Source organism: Hyla sarda, chromosome 11 (genome assembly GCF_029499605.1).
Source record: "Hyla sarda isolate aHylSar1 chromosome 11, aHylSar1.hap1, whole genome shotgun sequence".
NCBI lineage: Eukaryota > Metazoa > Chordata > Amphibia > Anura > Hylidae > Hyla > Hyla sarda.
In genome coordinates this window covers 42,728,687-42,751,541 of record NC_079199.1, presented here as the reverse complement: position 1 = coordinate 42,751,541, position 22,855 = coordinate 42,728,687, and the positions used below count along the sequence as shown (strand labels likewise).

The following is a 22,855-nucleotide window of genomic DNA, read 5'->3' as shown; positions in this document are numbered from 1 at the left end:
ATGACATCATAGAGTACAGTTAAATGAATACACAACCATTATGAGTCCTTTCACTGAAGAATATTTGATTTTCCACAGGGTGAGAGACTCTCCTTAGATTATTCAGTACCATTACTAAGTCATTCTTACAAATGGAATTGCAAAGGTTTTCACGCAAAGTGCGTGGGACAAAGACAACACACTGGAGTTAAATATTTACTACAAAAAAATATATACTAAGTAAATATATAGAAATATCTATACTCATAATGTAAGTTATACTCCTCTCACAATGCTGCACTTATACGATGGGTGGGAGACCTCTACTGATCAGGTGATTGACCTTTTATCTGCACAATGAAGCTCCTGGCTACTCAAAGAACTGCAGCAGGCTCCGTTCAGTTGCATTTGTTTGTTTGCAGCTAGGTGGCACTTAAATAGGTTTTCAGGGACTTTTTCTGTTTTATTGAAGGCCTATCCTCAGAATTGGCCATCAATTGCTGACCGGTGGGGATCAGTCACCTAGTTTTCCCACCATTCAGCTGACTAAAGGGGGCCCTGTAGTCACTACTCTTCCTACCAAGTAAAGTTCCATACACTCAGTAGCGGCTGCACCTGGTGTTGCAGCACATCCAACTGAAGTGGATACTGAATGTACAGTGTAGTATCTGGTAGGAAGAAAAGAGGCATGCAGTACTCGCACAAGTGCAGTCACCTCATCATCCAGCTGATCGGCAGTAGAGCCAGAAGTCGGACCCCCACCTATCGAATATTTTAGGCCTATGCTGAGGACAGGCCATCATTTAAAAAAAAAAAAAAACTGGAAAACGCTTTTAAAAGCTGATGTGCAGGAAGAAAACAGTGGAAGATGCATCACTACATTTATTCTCATGATCTGAGTCACTTTATGAGATGGAAATACTTCTTTAAACATGACCAGAAGCCATAGGCTGAACAGAGTAATTAAACTAGGTAATTCGACTGGTTATATAAGTTAAAGGGATAGGGCCATGTTAGTCTTCTTCAGCAATGTCTGTCAACCAGCAGGTGGTAAGTGCTGAAGGCTAAGAGGGTACACAAGTTGCTTTCAGCCAAATCTGCATGGTCAGGATAGAGATTCAGCTGAAAGCTGAGGCGCCTGGTTAATCTTGTAGGCTGCATTATACCCACAGCCTACCAATGATCCTGACCGCCACATTACTGTCTATCAGCAGCGGCGGCGGCCGATGCGGTGTGAGTGTATCAAGCTGACAGGACACAGCGTTCGGGGCGGGAAGAGTGGGGAGGTAAACAAAAAGGGCATTATTACTGGCTACAAGGGACATTATTATTGGTTACATTATTATTGGTTACAGGGTGAGCATTATTTAGTGAAAATGTATAAGTGATCACTTCATTAGGGGTACTCAATTGAAACATCTTTTAAACTGGGGGTACATGGCACAAAAAAAAAATTAAGAAACACTGCTCTAGAGCTCTTGCTGGTTCTGCCAGAAAAAAAATAGCTTTTTCTATTTTAACCCATCAAGTAATCGTCAGCTTCCTGTTCAGCATGCACCAGCTAAAGAAATGTAACTGTATTCATATTTTTGTTTTATGGCAAAAATTACATTCAATGGGATGTCCTGCTTAGGAAAATGTATCCCTTATCCAAAGGATAGGAGATAAGTGTATGATCGCAGGGGGTCCTGGCCAAAAATACTTAATGTGAGCCAAGCCTTGCTTACAAGGGGTAACTTAAGTAAACAAAAGGTTACCCCCCCTACAAAAAGGTTACACCTACATGCGAACCCGGCCTTAAAAATTGAGCAAAAATGAAAGAAGATTAAAAAATTCTAGTAGAAATATCATCTTCACATGTCCATATTGGAAACAGGGAGGTCTATTTACAGTATACACTACATCAGGGGTCCTCAACTGATAGAATGTAGTACAAACTCAGACCGCGGCCAGCAATTGTCTGGATAATCTAGCAGAGCTGAATTACAGAGAGGGCACCCAGGACCTTCGTGATTAGCGCTGCCTGAATCATTCTGCTCTGGTCAGGCCTGACTGTAAGAGGCAAGAGCAGTGTGGGATAGGGGCTGGTGAGTATTCTCAGGGGGACATGTTCCTCAACCTGTTGCTCTCCAGTTGTTGCAAAATACAACTCCCATCATGTTTGTACACTGCTCAAAAAAAATAAAGGGAACACTTAAACAACACAATGTAACTCCAAGTCAATCACACTTCTGTGAAATCACACTGTCCACTCAGGAAGCAACACTGATTGACAATCAATTTCACATGCTGTTGTGCAAATGGAACAGACAACAGGTGGAAATTATAGGCAATTAACAAGACACCCCAAATAAAAGAGTGGTTCTTCAGGTGGTGACCACAGAACACTTAGTTCCTATGCTTCCTGGCTGATGTTTTGGTCACTTTTGAATGCTGGCGGTGCTTTCACTCTAGTGGTAGCATGAGACGGAGTGTACAACCCACACAAGTGGCTCAATTAGTGCAGCTCACCCAGGATGGCACATCAATGCGAGCTGTGGCAAGAAGGAGTCTAGAGCATGGAGGCGCTACAAGGAGACAGGCCAGGACATCAGGAGATGTGGAGGAGGCTATAGGAGGGAAACAACCCAGCAGCATGACCGCTACCTCTGCCTTTGTGCAAGGAGGAGCAGGAGGAGCACTGCCAGAGCCCTACAAAATGAACTCCAGCAGGCCACAAACGTGCATGTATCCACTCAAACGGTCAGAAACAGACTATGAGGTTGGTATGAGGGCCTGACAGGTGGGGCTTGTGCTTACAGCCCAACACAGTGCAGGACATTTGGCATTTGCCAGAGAACTCCAAGATTGGCAAATTCATCACTGGCGCCCTGTGGTCTTAACAGATGAAAGCAGATTCCCACTGAGCACATGTGACAGATGTGACAGAGTCCGGAGACGCCATGGAGAACGTTCTGCTGCCTGCAACATCCTCCAGCATGACCGGTTTGGCGGTGGGTCAGTAATGGTGTGGGGTGGCATTTCTTTGGGGGGCCGCACAGCCCTCCATGTGTTGGCCAGAGATAGCCTGACAGCCATTAGGTACCGAGATGAGATCCTCAGACCCTTTGTATGACCACATGCTGTTGCGGTTGGGCCCTGGGTTCCTCCTTATGCAAGGCAATGCTAGACCTCATGTGGCTCGAGTGTGTCAGCAGTTCCTGGAAGAGGAAGGCATTGATGCTATGGACTGGGCTGCCGTTCCCCAGACCTGAAACTGATGGAGCGATACATGATGTCCCAGATGTGCTCAATCTTCACCTCATCGCAGACTTGGATAAGCAGACTTAACTAAAAGTAGTCAAGTACCCCCCACCCCCTGGTAAGAAGCAATAGTTAGCCAGAGACATGCATTTTTTTTTTTTTTTTGTGCAAAATAAAAGCCAGTTTTCAAGCCATCTTTCTATACACTAAAGTCTATGAAGTGTGACGGATGACACTTACATCCTTTATATATTTCTATTAACCAGCATTTTTATTTATCTGCTATTAAATGAACAGAAAACAGTTTAGGTATTTACAGAACTTTTGCGCATATACAGCACGTCTGTGTAGGCCACAAATTAAGTAGGTTAAGGCTCTGTTGTTCTAACGGCCAAAAAGTAATAACTATAACTTGTGGGGCTGTAGAGCAATAAAGCATATGTATTCCAAAATAAGCAAACAGTACAATTTTGATGGATATCTCCAGCTGTTTCATTTTAATTATTCAGTTCTAGGTTTTATTTGTATTGTGCTTAAAGGAACACTCGAGGCAAATGTGATGACATGAAATACCTAGTGCAGGACATGAGGGGGTGGTGCATGATAAGTAAAATGGTCTCTGATATAAACAACATCCCTCCAATTAATAGCCTATGTGATTCCTAACATAATTGTGAATCAAGTAATTTACTAAAATTATTTCTTTGCCCTGAAAAACAGCTGTAAAATCTTGGCCACTAGGTGTCATGTTTCTGCAGTCTGCTGTCCACTGCCTGTAAGATTCAGTTAGTCTCTAGAAACAGACAGACCAAGAAAGAACATTGGAAGTGGGGAGATGTTTAGCTAGTGTTATGTGCAGGAGAGAACCTGCACAGTGTGAGCAGAGTCTGTCTGCCTTCTTTAGATGATCCACACCGTCTCTAAAAGGTAAATAAAGGTATCCTCTCTGACCACCCATTAAGTTTTAGGCAGCTGCCACATGTGTACAATTACAATATGTACAAATTCATACCTCTGAAATGTATCCCTTCTTCTCCACTTCTCTTTAGCTTGATAACCAACAGCAGCAGTACATTGATTAGTGTAACCACTTCTTTGCTGTGCTGCTGTTTCTTTCCTTCTTACTCATATAGCACATTGTAAACCCAGTTCCACATTCCCCCTTATTCTTAACACATGCTATCCATTGTACTGCACTGCAAATGTAAATCTTCCAGAACAGTGCCAGCCTACCAACACTATGTCATGGCATAGCAGTTAGGTGCTGTGCTGCCTAAACTACAACTAAAGGAAAGTAAGTTACTGTGTGTGTACTACTGGCACACAGCTCAGTTCTTGTCCTGCCCCCTGAAGTTGTTTAGAATGAGAAATAGCTGTGTACTATAAAGGGAACTCTGGAGCTCAGTAACAACAGTTAGGCCAGGTTCACAATACAGAATTTTCTAGCAGAATTTCAGTTTAAAATTTGCCTTGAAAATGCTGGCAATGATATTCTGCTGCACAGTGCACACTGCAGAGTTTTCAAGGCAGACTTTCTGCTCTGAAAATTTGCCCAAAATTTTTTTTTTTTAAATTCTGCCAGAACATTGGTGTGGCACTGTTTTTGGAAGAAAGTATCTAGATAGGTAGGCTTTAAAGAAAGTTTCCCAGTATCATGCACTGCCCCCTTTATAATTTAGTACTGTACTATGACAGCATGGAACAAGCTCTGCCTAGTAATATCTGCAAGCAGCCTGAAAGGATACTTACCATATATACTCGAGTGAACCAATAAAAAAAAGAAAATAATAATTACCGGTTTGTGGGGGGGTTGGATTTTGGTGGACCGGGCCGTCCATTTTCTCTGCAGGGACCTTCGCATTCAGGTGGGGAGGGTGAGCGGGTCCGGGCCGTCCATCTTCACCGGGAGGCCCTCTTCTCCGCTCCGGGCCGGCCCCGGACTAGTGACACTGCATTGACACGTCTGTGTGCAGGGACGCCCCTGACGTCACGGATGTCTGATGCACACGTGCAGGGACCGAGAGAACTTGGGAGGTGAGTAGACGAGAGGGGCCTGTATGATGACGGAGGGGGCGGTCTGGATGATAACAGGAAGGATATTGACTGGGGGTGATGATAACGGGGGTCTGGATAATGACCGGGAGATTGGCAGGTCTGGATGATGACAGGAAGTGATGATGACAGGGGGGGGGGGGTCTGGATGATGACAGCGGGGGGATGATGTATTTCCGACCCTAGGCTTATACTCGAGTCTATAAGTTTTCCCAGGCTTTTGGGGTGAAATTAGGGACTCAGCTTATATTGGGGTCGGCTTATACTCGAGAATATACTGGTACATCAGATACATAATTTTAAAATGTTTTAAATAATGGTGACATCTAAAGTTTGGATTGTTGGAGGTTGTAGTGCAGAGACAGAAAAACAAAAAAAGGGGTTGAGATCCTCCCAGCTGAGCAATGTGCATTTAATTTCTAATTTTGACAATTTATAAGTTGGTGGGGCTTCGGGGGCTAATAAATACAAGTAGAACCACTGAGCAGACTTTCTATAGAGCCTCCATCTTCAGCCTTCTATAGAGCCCCCAGGCCCCCAGACCCCCACTTATGACATATCTCTATATCACACAAAGTTTTAAAAAAAAGTTTAACTTAAAAAATGATAGATATAATTGAATGTTATTGTTTAAATATAGAAGTTCCTGTGTATGCCTTGTGCTTATATGTTGTAGTGCGAGTGATGCGGATGACAAATGTACTTACCTTTGCTGATCTGTGCTTCTGTTATTCCTCTTTTCAGATTAGACAAATTAGGTCCGGCCTGAATTTTCATAGTAAACGCCCTCTTCCCCTGTGAAATCTCTCTAGCCAACAGTGAGATTCCACTTTATATAAAGGCAAATGTCTTTGTTGGTCACAGGGGAAGTGGGCGTATACTATGAAGATTCAGGCTGGACGTCACGGTGCGTTTGGGGTTTGGGAATGTCGAAGTTGACGTCAGTTCACATTATGTGCAGTTTAAACAAAGTGCGTTTTCTCCTTTTAAAGAAATTTTGCCATGAGGCAAACACGATTAGATCTGTAATCAAAACTGAGGTATTTTACAAAGTTTTAGGTCTTTAGCCTGTATTCATACATTTAAATTTTACTGCTTATTTTACACATTTTTACAGCATTTTGGCTTTTTATTGCTGCAGTTTTTATAAATTGCAGTCAAGATGACAAGTTTTCTGTGGTATGCACAATTGCAGTAAAATAGCACTATTTTTGCCACGATGTTGGGAAAATTACATCAATACCAGAGAAAAACACAGGACTCTTCAAGCAACGGCCTCTTCAATAGCAGACACCTCATGCTACTGATACAAGAGGTCAAACCTTTTGTATATCAAGCAATGACATCTACAGGATAGCAGGCCTTCATACAAGGTGAAGGAGTTCTCCTTTGACAAATTCTCTTTAGAAAGAGAGAATTAACACTAGACCGTTAGAAATTGACAGAATAAGAAAGCTTCCATATATCGTGCTCAGAATCAGTGTCTGTTCCAAATATTTCTGCTCAATAAAGAATAAAAATAGGAAGAAAGGTTTTGAAATCACATGCATGGGGAATATAAAGAAGCTGAATCCACACAACCCCAGCCCACCCACATCACTATTTCTCAGCTTTTCCCTCTGCAGGAAATTACTGCACACTAATAAAATATCTACAGCATATTCACAAATCTGGAGACACTATAAATGGAACCTATTGCAAGACGCTAGCCAAAACCTACACACTGCAAAGATTACATGATAACTGCTGCAGAACACTAGACAAATACAGTGAACACATCACAACCTACAAAAACTCCAGCAGCAGCCTAAATGTACTGTAAGCCACTATCAATAGGTACAAAAACTGAATCATGATCCCATTATAATAATTCTATTAGTCCAAAAAAATATTAAAACATTCCTTAAATACAGAGAGACTCAAACATTAAAAATGGACCAAACTTAAAATGCCCCAACATCAAACAAGCAGGGAGCCCCCACACAGATTCCACATCACCACAATAGTAAATATCGCCTTGTACTAAACAGGGTTCAGTATTGCAACACTTGCACAGAGTAGCCGAAGTAAATATTTGCTGAGGACATGCTGCAGGGTCCAGTGGATGCGATAACCTAGAGCTGGGCGGTATGACCAAAAACGTGTATCACGGTATTTAAGTGATGGCGGTTCCATGGTATGTAACGGTATTTCCCCACGCCCCCCCCCCCCCCCCCACCCCACCCCAACGTGTCCTGGGCACCGCTACTCTTCCAACCCCCCCCCCCCAATGAATTATCAGCTGTGCTGTCCCCACATCATGTCACCGCAAGCGCTCCTCTGCTCATCCTCCTGAGTTGCGGGCCGCCGGCGCTAGAAATCTCTACTGTACTACAAACAACATTTCCCGGGCTCTGGTACAGTTCACTGTCCTGCGCTGCGGTCCTCTAGCTGTTTCCTCGGGACGGGAAAGTCACAGAGCAGCCAGCCTATCATCGGGGCGGGACATCGCTGTGGCCGGTGATAGGCTGAGCGCACTCATGTATGAAGCCGGCCTGCTCCTTACATGACAGTGGGATCAGCCTATCAGCAGCCGAGGCGGGACATCGCTGCAGCCGGCGATAGGCTGATGGCTCTGTGACGTTCCCATCCCCAGGACCGCAGCGGAGGGACTGTGAGGCCGATAATGGCGAACATCGGAAGGGGAGTTCAAGTTTATTTTGTTTATTTTTGCAGCCCAGGCAATGTTATTTGCAGTACAGTACAGATTTCTAGTGCTGGTGGCCCACAACTCTTAGGAGGATAAGCAGAGGAGCGCTTGCGGGTGACATGATGTGGGGACAGACGTGGGCACAGCGCAGCTGATAATTCATTGGGGGGCAGAAGAAAAGCAGAACAGCGCTCGATGGTCACATATGATTAGTTCCCTGATGTGGGGACAGCGTGCTGCGGCGGACAATTCACTCATTCGAGGGGGGGGGGGGGGGGGAGTGGGGAGGGGCCCAACCGGTATTGCGGGATGGGCAAAATTCATATCTTGCAGGAAAATAAATTTGGCACTACAATAACCCACCACATTTACACGTTATGACTCATCAAAAGGTAAAAAAAAAAACATTGAACAGGAGGTTTAGTTTGTTGAGCTCCTCCAAATGGTTACTTTATTCACTTATAATACTTCATATAAATCCACCTCTCACATTATTGTAAATATTTTATATCTTTTCATGTGACAACACTGAAGAAATAACACTCTGCTCCAATGTAAAGTAGTGAGGGCACAGTCTATATAAGGCAGGGTTCACACTGCAGAATTTCTGACGGAGATCGAGCTGCTGGCGCTAGGACCAAGCAGACTGCATTGCTGCCCCCATAGACTGCAATGCATTTCTGGGTGGATCTTTTGGGAGATCTTCTCAGAAATGCATTGCCATCTATGGGGAGGGAAATGTAGTCCACGCTGTCCTAGTGCCACCAGTGTGGCATTCCGCAGTGTGAACCTAGCCTTACAGTGTTTAATGTTGTGTCCCCTCGCACCTGCAGACGGGACCCCCGCAATCAGACATCTTATCCCTATACATTGGATAAGGGATAAGATGTCTAGGGGCGGAGTACCCCTTTATGTTTTCCAGACAATAGATTTACAGTAAAAGGTGTTGACAACTCTGTATCATCAATAGGAAAGCAGGCCTACATCCAAGGTCTGCTGTGAAGGAAAGCACACTAAGAGGGTGGATTCGTTGTGTTGGATGATGTTGCTCACTAGTAGCAGGCACAATCAATCAAGTTTCCAAAAAACTTTGGGGCACATTTGGCCAAGCCAATCATACACCCAAAAAGAACTAGGTCTATGCTTTCCTATCTGAAGGCAGCATAAAGTAGTGTAGAGAAGCCAATTAAAAAAAATGGCTCAGATTCACCAATCTGCCTGAAACCAAAGCTTATTAGCCAATCAGAGTTCAGCTTTAACTTTCAGAGCTTAAGATATTAAAGTTGAGCTGTGACTGGTTTCAGGAAAATTGATAAATATGGGCCAATGAATCACTTATATCATGTAAATATAGCCATTCTCCAGATACCTGTGCAGACATTAAGGGCACAGAGTGCAGAGAAGTAGGTCTTTCCATTACATGTGAATGCTTGGTAGTCCTCGATATGACCCACACCCTTCGCCCACCCGCCAATAATTAACAGGCAGATGTCAATCAGGGGTGGGTGGGCAGGGGAAGCAGAGATCAGTGTTCAATTTATTAGGAGAATAATGTGCATTACACAATGTAAGTAAGTAATAGCTTATTGTGATCAGCTTCTCTGCCACTAGTTAATGCTGCCCCAAGACCGGGCAGAATGAAACTTGTGACACATTCCCTTTAAAATCTACATCCTTTAAACACACAATGATAAGACTTACCATCTTGATGCCAGTAGAAAATGTCACTGCTGGTCTCGACTTCTCCAGCTGCACTTCAATCTGAGTGGTTTTGCCTTTGTGTTGGGCCAGGAGGATAGAGGCAGGAAGGTGAGATGTTTCCTGCATTGGTAAAGAGAAAAAAAAGAGTAGACTTTAATAGTCATACAGTGATCCCTCAACTTACAATGGCCTCAACATACAATAGTTTCAAGATACAATGGTCTTTTCTGGACCATTGTTAGTTGAAACCAGACTCGACATACAATGCTACGGACAGTCCAGATCTGTGAAACATGTCAGTGGCTGGAAGATCTGACCAATCAGAATGGGCATTCACTGGTAAAACCCCTGTACTACTGAAGTGTATGCACTGACTGGTGTCTGGTAGCGCCCCCTACAGTACAGGGAGGTATTACATGTTCTGTACTACTCTTTACCTGTACCAGGGTTACCTGCTCCTTTGGACACCAGGTGAGGGCGGCTCCATGTAACTTTTTAGGACATTGTGTGTACTGTACAGAACCCTGAAGAAGCTCCTTTCCTCTACATAGACCAGTGTTTCCCAAGCAGGGTGCCCCCAGCTGTTGCAAAACTACAACTCCCAGCATGCCCGGACAGCCTTTGGCTGTCCGGGCATGCTGGGAGTTCTAGTTTGGCAACAGCTGGAGGCTCCCTGCTTGGGAAACACTGACATAGACAGTGATTTATAGCTCCCAGCAGATCTTTCTTACTTTTATCTGTAAGGACTTGCTTTATCTGTATTAGTTATCTAGTTATCTTTCTTTAATCCTTACTTTTTCCTATTTTTGGATGACATCTTGGTGCCTTTAGAACCAATTACCAGGTTTCCATAGAGTTATGGTCTCAACATACAATGGTCGTTCCAGAACCAATTAATATTGTAACTTGAGGGACCATTGTATTTACAAACTTATGCAAAGATCCCAAAATTAAGCTAAGAAAGCCAACAGTTAAATTATTAGTAAAGATTCTAAAGTTCATCCAGTACAACCCACTACCATGGACAAATGATCCAAAGGAAAAGTAAAACAATTATTTGGGCCAGATGCTAATTGTCTTAATATTAGGGTGATAAAAAAAATATAAAAAAAATAAATATGAACCCCTGAAACATCCAGACCTCTCTCAATTGAAATGAGTTGTACCAATTTTTTTTTTTATTATTCGGAGCTGAAGCAGCAGATGGTTGATAGACAGGGGTCCAGCTCCAATTTTACCAGAGGAATTGTTCTCGGTTCTGTCTAATACATGGAATCTTAAGTAAACGGTCCTCCTTTAACCTATCCTGTTAAGGCCACCCCTTCAATAAGTCAACTATTACAGCATTGAGGGCCAAAGCATGTCATACTCTAGCTGCTCTTTCAGAAAATAAACTTTTTCAGGACTTTATGGACAGCTTATCAGACCACACTGATCAGCTGCTTACATGGTGCCAGCAAACACAGTAAAAACAGACAGACGCAGCACTGTACAGTGAACATGCTGGGCTACTAGAGCTGAGCTCAAATTGTAGTCAACAGGAGCTGAGCTGCAGCAATTCAACATGGCCACTACACAAAGTACATATAGGTCTGCTTCTGGATCAGTTTACTGTGTATGCCAGAATCATGGCTCTGGCAAAGAACTGATCAGCAGGTGTACTGGACCCTCCACAGATCAGATACTGATGTCATGTTGCAAATATAGGCCATCATTGAAGAAGTCCAGGAAAAGCCCTTTCAATGCTGACAGAGAAAAAGTCTTCCCTCTAAACGTAGCAGGATTATAATATTTCTGTATTGGTCTTTGATATACAGGGTGGGCCATATATATGGATACACCTTAATAAAATGGGAATGGCTGGTGATATTAACTTCCTGTTTGTGGCAAATTAGTATATGTGAGGGGGGGGGAAACTTTTCAAGATGGGTGGTGACCATGGCAGCCATTTTGGATTGTCAATGCAACTCTCTTCTCCCACTCTTCACACACTGATAGCAACACCGCAGGAGAAATGCTAGCACAGGCTTCCAGTATCCGTAGTTTCAGGTGCTGCAGAATGGGCAAAACAAAAATTGGAACAGGACCCTCAGTTTACGCAGAAGATTTTGTTCAGTGATGAGGAAACTTTTATGTGAATGGTGAAGTAAACAAACAAAACCACCGCTATTGGTCTGACACTAACCCACATTGGATAGATCCCTCCAAGACTGTTGGAACACAAAAATTTATGGTATGGTGTGGTATATGGGGTACAAAGATAGTGGGGCCATTCTTCATCAGTGGAAACCTCAAGGCCACTGGATATGCAAAATTGCTACATGATGATGTGTTTCCTTCTTTATGCACTGAAGCTGGCACGTAGTTTTTCCAGCAAGATGGTGACCACCACATTATGGGTGTCAGGTCCGAGCATTCCTAGATGAACAGTTTCCTGGAAAGTGGATTGGACGTCGTGGGCCAGTTGAATGGCCCCCAAGGTCTCCCCATCTGACCCCCTTAGACTTTTATCTTTGGGGTCATCTGAAGGCAATCGTCTATGCTGTGAAGATACGAGATGTGCAGCACCTGAAACTATGGATACTGGAAGCCTGTGCTAGCATTTCTCCTGCGGTGTATATAGTAGTATATAGCAGTGTATACGGATACTGGAAGCCTGTGCTAGCATTTCTCCTGCGATGTTGCTATCAGTGTGTGAAGAGTGGGAGAAGAGGGTTGCATTGACAATCCAACACAATGGGCAGCACATTGAACACATTTTATAAGTGGTCATAAACTTGTAAATAACTCATGAAAGAATAAAGTTACTTTAAAACCAAGTACATCATTGTTTTTCTTGTGAAATTCCTGATAAGTGATGTGTCACATGACCCTCTTCCTATTGAAAAAATAAAAGTTGGATTCAAAATGGCCGCCATGGTCACCACCCATCTTGAAAAGTTTCCCCCCGACATATACTAATGTGCCACAAACAGGAAGTTAATATCACCAACCATTCCCATTTTATTAAGGTGTATCCATATAAATGGCCCACCCTGAAGATTTAACCTCTCCGTGATACACATATTACATCTCCTGTTACTATGCATTGGCCCACAAATATTCAACTGCGTTTAGAAGAGTCCATAATGATTAATTACAAAGGGAAACTTCAAATAAATTTATATTTTGTGCTATACCTGGTGCGGGGCCAGAGGGGGTGGAGCGTGACACAGGGGGTCATATAGCTAGTGGTCTTCTTGTAATATACACATAAGCTGAGTAGGACAGGGATGGGGCAACTTAAATCGCATGGGCATTGAATTCTTGTGTCACGCACCACCCCTCTGGACATAAGACATGCCCGGAGTGTTAACAGTAGTGAAGGTCTCAAAGCTTTCTATGCTGATGTATTTAATATAAGTCGTATCCAGGGTAAAGGAAGAATGGAAAAAAAATGTTTTTCTATGTTGTGAAATAATACATTCTTTTAGGAATTTAAAAATATACATCCTTTTCACGACATCAGAAGCAAATTATACTATAAAGCCTTTTTAGTCAATTTAACAACCAACTTCCCTTACGTACTTAGAAAGTCAATTGGCTGAACCTGGGTCTGCACTGATCTAGTCAATCATTCATTATTTAAAAACAAATATATAAATTAATTTAAAAGAACAAAATGGAAAACAGATTAAACTGTCAGCACTTTCAAACTAGACATGGATGAATACTTTTAATAAAGCAATGGGTGTTAATCATGGTTAAGTCTTCCAAAATGAAGGAGGAGATCTTATACTATTTGTTCTGTAATTCGAGATTTTACAATTAAAATAGGATTTAAGTTCTCAGCAGACGTCCGTGATAATAAATTGCCAATAGAAGGCCCAGTTAGAAGAAAATATATGAATATTGTTTGATAAAATAGCATTCACATCAGATTCTACCAAAGGCACAAAATACTGCCAAGAAAAACAACCAACAGGGATTTCACTGTTTTCATTTTAAATTCCACCAACTAGTAAAATGAGGGAAAAAATGTAGTGAAGCTACAAAATGAAGGTTTTCTGATAATCAGATTGGTCAAACCCCCACAAGGGTTTATCTAGTGGGGGATTACAGTGGTTGTCCAGGGAGCAGAAAAGGTATTACTTGTCCATCTCACCAGCACTCCACTTCCCCTCGGCATGTCTTAGGCTGCACGATATTGTTGAGGTCATGTGACTTGGTACCTCCCCTCTCTCATGAGACATGACGAGGGTGAAAATGGAGTTCCAGGGAGCAAATACCTTTTCTGCTCCCCAGACAACCCCCTTTAAGGCCACCATGCACATTTGAAATGTGTGGGTGCCTTAAGACCTCAAATGACACAGCTCAAACACATATACAGAGATTGGCATCACGCTGGAAAGGACAGATGGGAGGAATGTAGTCTGTAAGATTCTCTCTCTCAACTAATATTGCTGAGAATACTACTCATCAGCATGTGACAGACTCTGCTCTACTCACATTGCTCCTTCCAAATGTCCTTTTCAGCTAAAAACTTGGTAAAATATGTACCGTAACTCTCAAAGTCTTATTTTGGGATCTGTGTTTTTAATGGCGTAATTGTTTTATGACATTAATGGCACACTGTTACTCAGTGGGTCACGAGAATGCTTTACATGTCTTTTTATGTGTCTGCCTTCTGTATTTGTCTCACAAATCCCACTGTTCTGATGCTCACTCATTCTAACATCCCCTGCTCGGGAAGGGGCGTGTCCAAGGCAAGCACTGAGCTCACACTCACTCACCATGCATTTACTTTCCTGCTGTACTGTGCTGTCTCTCTTCTTCCAATCAAAGCAGGCTGCTCTGTGATCCCCTCCTCTCTGTTTTCAGAAAGGAGTCTGATAGGCAGCACAGGAGTGAGCACAGAGGAGTGCTAGTCCTGCCCTTACTTCCCAAACTTTGTCTTAGCCCGAACTTTAGCTGGGACAGATGGGAATATGTTCTGGATGGTATGGGGATAGTGTTTAAATTTTTTTTTTTTTTTTTTAAAGGGGTACTCCACTGCCCCAGCGTCCAGAACGTTCAGTTTAGAACTCTGGGTGCAGAGGTCGTGACGTCATGGCCACTCCCCTCTTGACGTCACACCCCTTCAATGCAAGTCTATGGGAGGGGGTGTGACGTACGTCACGCCACCTCCCATAGACTTGTATTGAGGGGGCGCGGTGTGACGTCACGACCCCCGCAGCCTGTAACCAGCATTCGGAACTAAATGTTCCGGACACTGGGGCAATGGAAAACCCCTTTAAGCAGGATGGTATGGGTATAGTGGTCTTTTTTATAAGCAATGATTTCTATACAAAGGAGAATACCTTTTCTAATATACTGGTACCTTATATAAAATGATATGCCGTGCTAAGTTGTACAAGATATAAAAAAGGTTTTTGCATTTGACAGTGCCCATTTAAAGCCATAGTCTTCAAATTGGAGCGGAAAGTTAACTGCAGACGGAGACTATATAACAAAGTTAGAGCATTATTTCCGTTGTCGCATTCGAGCCCCATCATGTCAATACATTATTATAGGTGGCAAGTGTAATTTTTTCTTAGCATACTTTGACTATGAATGGGTCTTTTACACTGGCACTTCATACACTGGCACATGTGTATGGGCTAAACTAAAGTTGGCACATGCGTACAGGCACCGCTGCTTCATTTTTATGTGAACTACTTTATACATGCAGGTAAAACAGTAAAGCTTTTGCTTAAGAATTCATCAGATAACAGAAGAAAGCATGTACTCTGTTATACGCATAGAAGTTGCCAAGCATAGAAAGAGTTCGGTCAAGGGAAACCATTTTTATTGGCTTCAGTGGTGTAGGTTTCAGGACCACCGAAGCAAGGAAGACAGAAGAGATATTGTCACAAGATCTCCATTGTATAAATTCAATAACACACAAAAGCTTTTTATATGGTAGAGTGGAGCCCAGTGGAATGGGTAATTGTGAACTGGGTAAAACCGCAAAGAGAAGCGACTACCAGGGTACTATTTATAATGGTGTAAACAAATGATCTGACTACTCAGCGGCTAATGCACCTTAAATCAATTAAAAGCTGAAGGAATGTCATGGAGCGCTGCATTCTCTCATTTCCATGTATTTACGCTTCTAAATATAGGTTTCAGCTGATATCATTACATTTCAATACATGGGATACAGTTTCTTTATAGCCACATATATGGAATTTCTGCATTATTACATTATAGCGAAAAGGGGACCAAGACACTATGTGTTGGCTCATTAAAAACCCATAGAAGTTAGAGGGACGTTCCCTACCCCTTATGTTGAAGTGAACAACTTGTCCTTTCATCCTGCTTTTCTGAAACCATTGGCAATAAATTATTACTTTAAATGGATTATCCAGAAATAGAAAAACAGAGCTAATTTCGTTCCAAAACAGCTCCACGTCTGTCCCCAGGTTGGGTGTGGTATTACAACTTGGCTCCATTCACTTCTATGGAAGTGAGCTGCAGAATAACGCCCAACCTGGACAAAGACGGGGAGTGGTTGATTAAAATTAGCTCTGTTTTTCTATTCCTGGTTAACCCATTTAATAGAGGGGTACCGAAGATAGGGAACCTCCCTAAATTAGAAGCACATGTCCTAATAGCTCATATGAACAAGAGTTGTCCTCCATTCATTTTTAGAGTGAAGAACACAGAGGTATCTGTTGTGATTGAAAACACTGTATTAAGGAGATAAACTCCCCTAGCTTCCGTATTGTTATCTCAATAAGGAAGCAGGTCACAATGAATTTCTTCACAAATTCATATGCAACACGCAAAAATTCTTCATGTGCCATATTACCAATCTATACTACATAGATTTGTAATGTACTTGTTTGAATACATCCGTCTAGTTAAAGGAGTATTCCGGGCAAAAACCTCTAATCCCCTATCGAAAGGAAAGGGGATAAGATGTCTGATCGCGGGGGGCCCGCCGCTGGGACCCCCCGCGATCTCCCTGCAGCAGCCTGCATTCTCTGCGTAGCTGCGTCTGATGTCTATGGGAGGGGCGTTGCGGCCATTACGCACCTTCCCATAGAAATGAATGGAGGGGGCGTGGCGTGACGTCACGTCCCCGTCTCGGAAGCCCAGAGGTTTCCGAAACTTCAGACGCAGCTACGCAGAGAATGCAGGCTGCTGCAGGGAGATCGCGGGGGGTCCAAGCAGCGGGTCCCCCACGATCAGACATCTTATCTCCTATCCTTTCGATAGGGGATAAGATGTTTTTTCCCAGAATACCCCTTTAAGGGTGAATAAGTATAAAGCCGGCCATAAATTTTGGATAGTTGCTGGACAAACAACTCCCTCCTGATTTTAACACTCTAATACTCCCCCCCAATACATGTTCATTTCAGCCAAGCATACACATAATAGAAAATTGATTAGGAAAATAGTAATCTGTTTTTATAATGATTTAATATCGATTTAATCCAGTGTTTCCCAACTAGAGTGCCTCCAGCTGTTGCAAAACTACAACTCCCTGCATGCCTGGGAGTTGTAGTTTTGCAACAGCCAAAGGCACACTGGTTGGAAAAAACTGATTTAATCGGTTGGTCGATTAGTTGGTCAGACAATCTCCAAAGTTCATATATACACAGCAATTATTATCTTTATAAATATCTGCAGTCCCCGGCATCCTGTTTAATGAAAAGAAGGCCTAGAACACAAGATCTTCCACCTCCTGCACCTCCTTTCTGTAATATCTTTAGTGTTCAGCTCTCAGGCTTCATGCGACAGGTCAAACTCCCAATAGTTGCAGAGAGGGAGTGGAAGACTGCATGTGCTGGGCCCATCTTCACGAAACAGGCTGCTGAGGGCACAAAGGACAATCAGGGAATGTGATGTCCCACTTTCTGGCCACAGGTAAGAAACAGGAAAGGGAAATACACATTATAAAGAAAGAAGAAAAAAAAGAAAAATATTATAATAGACACTCCAGGTATATAACAAAATAAACCTGTATTTACCTCCAGCGCTTCCATGGTCCTCTTCCTGAGCGGTCGGGCCTGGGAAGCACCCGGGCCAAGTGTGTCGCACTGCTACTTAGTGAATCGCTGGCCGAGGCCAGGTCACTTTAAATTCCTCCCTAATATAACTTACAAATTATCTTCTCCATTATTCTTTTTTATCCAATTAATGGGGAAAAAAAAATCAGCCAGCTAATCGATGAATGAATTAAAGGTGTACTCCACTGTAAAAAGAAAATGTTTAAATCAACTGGTGCAAGATAGTTAAAGGAAAACTGTCAGATATTTTCTTCCGCACAATCCACAGTACTGATGGATAGTGCGGGAGACGCTGATTAAAACGAGCCCTACCTTACCCGGATCCGCCTGGCCGTTCGCCTGCAATTGTGGTTTTATTCTATGTGTATATCTTGCTGTAACTGGCACGGGCGGGGCTTCTGCAGCTAACTGGCACTGACATCAGCGCCGCTTGTGAATATTCATCCCCCCTCCCTCCAGCTCTCCCTCTCTTCGACGCTCCTAACTGGAGGGACGGGGAGATGAATATTCATAAGCGGTGCTGACGTCAGTGCCAGTTAGCTGCAGAAGCCCCGCCCGTGCCAGTTACAGCAAGATATACACATAGATTAAAAGTACAATTGCGGGCAAACGGCCAGGCGGATCCGGGTAAGGTAGGGCTCGTTTTAATCAGCGTCTCCCGCACTATCCATTAGTACTGTGGATGGTGCAGGAAAAAATATCTGACAGTTTTCCTTTAAACAGATTTGTAAATTACTTCTAATTAAAAATCTTAATCCTTCCAGTAATTATCAGCTGCTGTATGCTCCACAGGAAGTGCTTTTCTTTTTGAATTTCCTTTCTGTCTGACTACAGTGCTCTCTGCTGACACCTCTGTCCATTTTAGGAACTTTCCAGAGTAGAAGCAAATCCCCATAGCAAACCTATCGTGCTCTGGACAGTTCCTGACATGGACAGAGGTGCCAGCAGAGACCACTGTGGTCAGATTGAAAAGAAATTAAAAAAGAAAAGAACTTCGCGTGGATCATACAGCAGCTGCTAAGTACTGGGAGGATTAAGATTTTTTAAATAGAAGTAATTTACAAATCTGTTTCACTTTCTGGCACCAGTTGATTAAAAAAAAAAAGTTTTCCAGTGGAGTACCCCTTTAATATAATCGTTCGTTGCATCTCGACAAGAGTTCTGACTGGAGAGTAAGTTGCTGCCAGACACCTCTGGCAACATTTTATCTCACTGAGAACAAAGAGATAAGGCATACTGAAATCTAAAAACACATGACCGTTCTTTCCCTGAGCATCTGCTGTTGTGTTGACCCCTATAAAACATTAGATGGTCAGCAGGTCCCTGCAAAATATCTGCGTCAGCCGAATATAATCTAGTATGTATGGCCAGCTTATGACTAAATCTACACATTCAAGATTTCAAAATAATTTCGGGAAGGATTCTACATCAAAATCCTCATCAAATCCCCTAAAAAGCAGTGGAGAAAAATATGCACTGAACAATGGCTAGGGGTGCAGATATTAAAATCTGAAGCATTCCCATTTTTTTGTGCTGATTAAGAACAAAAGTACAAGAGAATATGGCAAATGAATACCAATGTGGCTAACCTTCAAACAGATGCCCAGGTGCATCCATGGCAGGAATCCTAGTGTCTGCTAGTGTAAAACGTACATGTGACTTGCCTAAGAAAAATCCTGAATTAGTGACTCTACCTTTAAAGTGTTGTCTGGTCCTGAATGTATTTATAGGTTGGAACTTACAGATTTGTTAAATAAGTGCGGTGACCAGTCTGCTATCAAAATCAGAGATGTCTCTACAAGCATTACCAATATTATGGCTGTGTTCACACATTGAATACAAAGGATCAGCTCAGTAGGGTTTCAGGTTAAACTTTATGGACTGGTCTTTTTTCAACCTTACAAACTAAGTAACTTCAGTTAATTCTGGAATTGTGTTAAAGGGGTTGCACAGGATTAGAAACATAAGACTTCTTTCTTCCAAAAACAGCACCACACCTGTCCACAGTTTGTATGTGGTATTGTAGCTCAGTATCAATTAAAGGGGTACTCTGCCCCGAGAAATCTTAACCCCTCTTAATGCAAGTCTATGGGAGGGGCCATCATGCCCCTTTCCATAGACTTGCATTGAGGGGGCGGAACATGACATCACGAGGGGGTGGGGCCATGAAGTGACGATCCTCTGGCCCCTGCATCACCAGTGATCAGGCACGGAGCAAAGCTCACTTCGTGCACCAGATGACAAGGGGTGCTGCAGGAGAGATCGCGGGGGTTTCCAGTGACAGGAACCCTGTGATCAGACATCTTATCCTCTATCCTTTGGATAGGGTATAAGATGTCTAGGGGCAGAGTACCCCTTTAAGTTCAGCTACATTACAACCCATATTTTTCTAATGCAGTAGAGCAACTTTAAGAGGAAAACTGTCAGATCTATATCATGCTCAGAAATGCTGACATGGGCAAATAAATGATAGCGAAATAAAACCAATGATAACCAATATATATTATATATAGATATATATACCATATATACACACATATAGATAGATAGATAGATAGATAGGAGACAAAGAATAAGTCAGCCAGCACTTTAGTTGATACCAAACTATTATATGGACCTGGCCTACAGGTGCACGCTACTAGGCTAGATATGCAGCAGCACACTGCCAGCACAAGGATATAGGTGAAACATGAACATGCAGATAAAACATGGAAAGCCATACAGCTATGGTGTAATAGATGCAAATGTGAAACTATGAAATAGTGAGGCACTTAGCTCGCAAATTTGTCTCCACCGGCGGTCAAATAGCTTGGACCGTCCCACCGCGATAAGGTAGCCTCCTGGGACGGACCCTACACTGTGTATATGCCTCTGTGTGAACAGTTCAGTAAGCATGGCAGGGTCTGGAACATCCAAGACACCTTATATACACACCTGATAGAGGTGGGTGGGGTGCAAGGCCAACATGGAGGTAGCCACTCCCCCGTATGTGCAATACAGACAAAGAATAAGCTGGCTGACTTATTTTTTGTCTGTATTGCACATACGGGGGAGTGGCTACCTCCATGTCGGCCTTGCACCCCACCCACCTCTATCAGGTATGTATATAAGGTGTCAGGTATAATTTCAAGTATATAGTTAAGGACAGAGAATCCATATTATTGGAATGAACTGTCCTTAAATGTCGGCAGACACTATTGTAGTAAAAATTTATTTTAGATCTTCAATCTATGTTAGCACATACGTGACCGCACTGTCTGAACAGTGCAGCCAATGTATTGCAGCCAACAGCTACAGGAAAGAAGATAAATCGCAAAATGGGTATCACAACTCACTGTGTGGACAATGGGAGATTTCTTCTGAGTTTGAAAGGATTCAAATGTGGTGATGTTATTAATATCAATTATTTTACAGTACAAACATGGCTCCCTCTTACAAGGAAAACATCCCAAAGGTGGAAATGAATGATCCACCAGATTAGAGCCAGCGATCAAGTTTTTACTTTTAACATGCTCAAATTGACCCATAAATAAATTAGCATAACTTGGGGCGAAACGCGTCCCCATAGCACAGCCCCTGACCTGTCTGAATACTGTCCCATCAAAAGAAAATGCATTGTGCTGCCTTATAAATTCTATGGATTCAAGAAGAAAATCTGCCTGGTCCCTACACAAAGTAGGGTCATTATATAGATATTCACTAATCATCTGGAGACCTAGCTCTGTACTAATGTTAGAATAAAGGGAGCACACATCCAACATAATAAAAGAGAAAGGTGGTGGAAACGAAATGTCACTAAGTTCACACATAAGTTGTGTGGAATCTTTTAAATAAGAAGGAAGTTTTAAAACATCTTGTTACGCCGAGTGCTCTGGGTCCCTGCTCCTCCCCAAAGCGCTTGCGGCGTTCTTCTGCGTGCAGCGCCCCAGTCAGACCCGCTGACCAGTAGCGCTGCACTGTTATCACCGGCAGGGATGCGATCCGCGTAGCGGGACGCGCCCGCCCGTGGGTCGCATCCCAATCACCTCACCTGCCCCGTCCTCCAGCTGTCCTGTCCCGGCGCGCGCGGCCCTGCTCTCTAGGGCGCGCCGTCTCTTTGAAATTTAAAGGGCCAGTGCATCATTAATTGTTGCCTGGCCCAATCAGTACCTACACCTGCAAAACATATAAAAACCCACTTCCCCTTCCTGTCCTCGCCGGATCTTGTTGCCCTAGTGCCTTGAGAAAGCGTTTTGTGTATCCCAAGCCTGTGTATCCAGACCCTTGTCGTTGCCCCTGACTACGAACCTTTGCTGCCTGCCCAGACCTTCTGCTACGTCCGACCTTGCTCTTGCCTTGTCCCTGTGTACCGCGCCTGTCTCAGCTGTCAGTGGGGTTGAGTCGCTATCGGGTGGAATGACCTGGGGGTTACCTGCTGCTGCAAGTCCGTCCTGCTTTGCGGCGGGCTCTGGTGAAAACCAGTAACCCCTTAGATTCCGTTCCCCTGGTACGGCCCACGCCATCACCCCACTGACACAGAGGATCCACCTCCAGTGTCCTCTCTGCATACCAGTCCGGATCCTGACACATATGGTTGTTAAAATAATCAAATTAATTCCAGAAACAAAAAGGGGGGCCGGGAGGGTTTATAGAACATTTATGTAGTTTTGTAAATAATAAAAAATAGGTAAAGAGTGTTTTTTTTTATAGTCGAGAACGTGTGCTCCCTTCTATCCAACAGGGACTTCTCAGATGCCCTTTTAATTAAATCATTATACTGTACAATTCATAATATGCAGAGGAAGGGTCAGTATCTAAAATAACAATACTCAATATCTGAAAGGATTCTCAAGGCTTCCCGAGTATAGCTCCCACGACCAGGTATAACTATATGCCCCCGGCTTTATCGGCGGGGCAAATAATGATGTCCAGATTATTCTGTTAGGACTTTATAGCTCTCCTTTCTGAAACTGATAAATTATCAATATCGTTAAATATACAGATCTTTCACTTAATAAGTTGAAATCTTTCATTCCTATAGGATAAAGTGTCTCCAGATAATTCCCACAGTGGCGTACAGGGTAAAAGGATGATGGGGGTCTGACATTAACATGTCTCACTTCCAAAGGAGAATGAATAGGTTCTGATATATTTAAATTAGTTGCATCAACCCAAA

The 22,855-nt window shown here is 43.1% G+C and overlaps 1 protein-coding gene across 2 annotated transcripts in view; it reads right to left on the bottom strand.

Annotated features, from left to right (window-relative positions):
• Nucleotides 1–22,855, bottom strand: part of MNAT1 (MNAT1 component of CDK activating kinase) — a 163,574-nt gene that overhangs the window by 94,810 nt on the left and 45,909 nt on the right. For both annotated transcript variants that reach the window (XM_056545189.1, XM_056545190.1), the window contains exon 6: nucleotides 9,665–9,784. In XM_056545189.1, coding sequence (XP_056401164.1) covers nucleotides 9,665–9,784 — 120 coding nt within the window. The remainder of the gene's footprint in view (nucleotides 1–9,664; nucleotides 9,785–22,855) is intronic.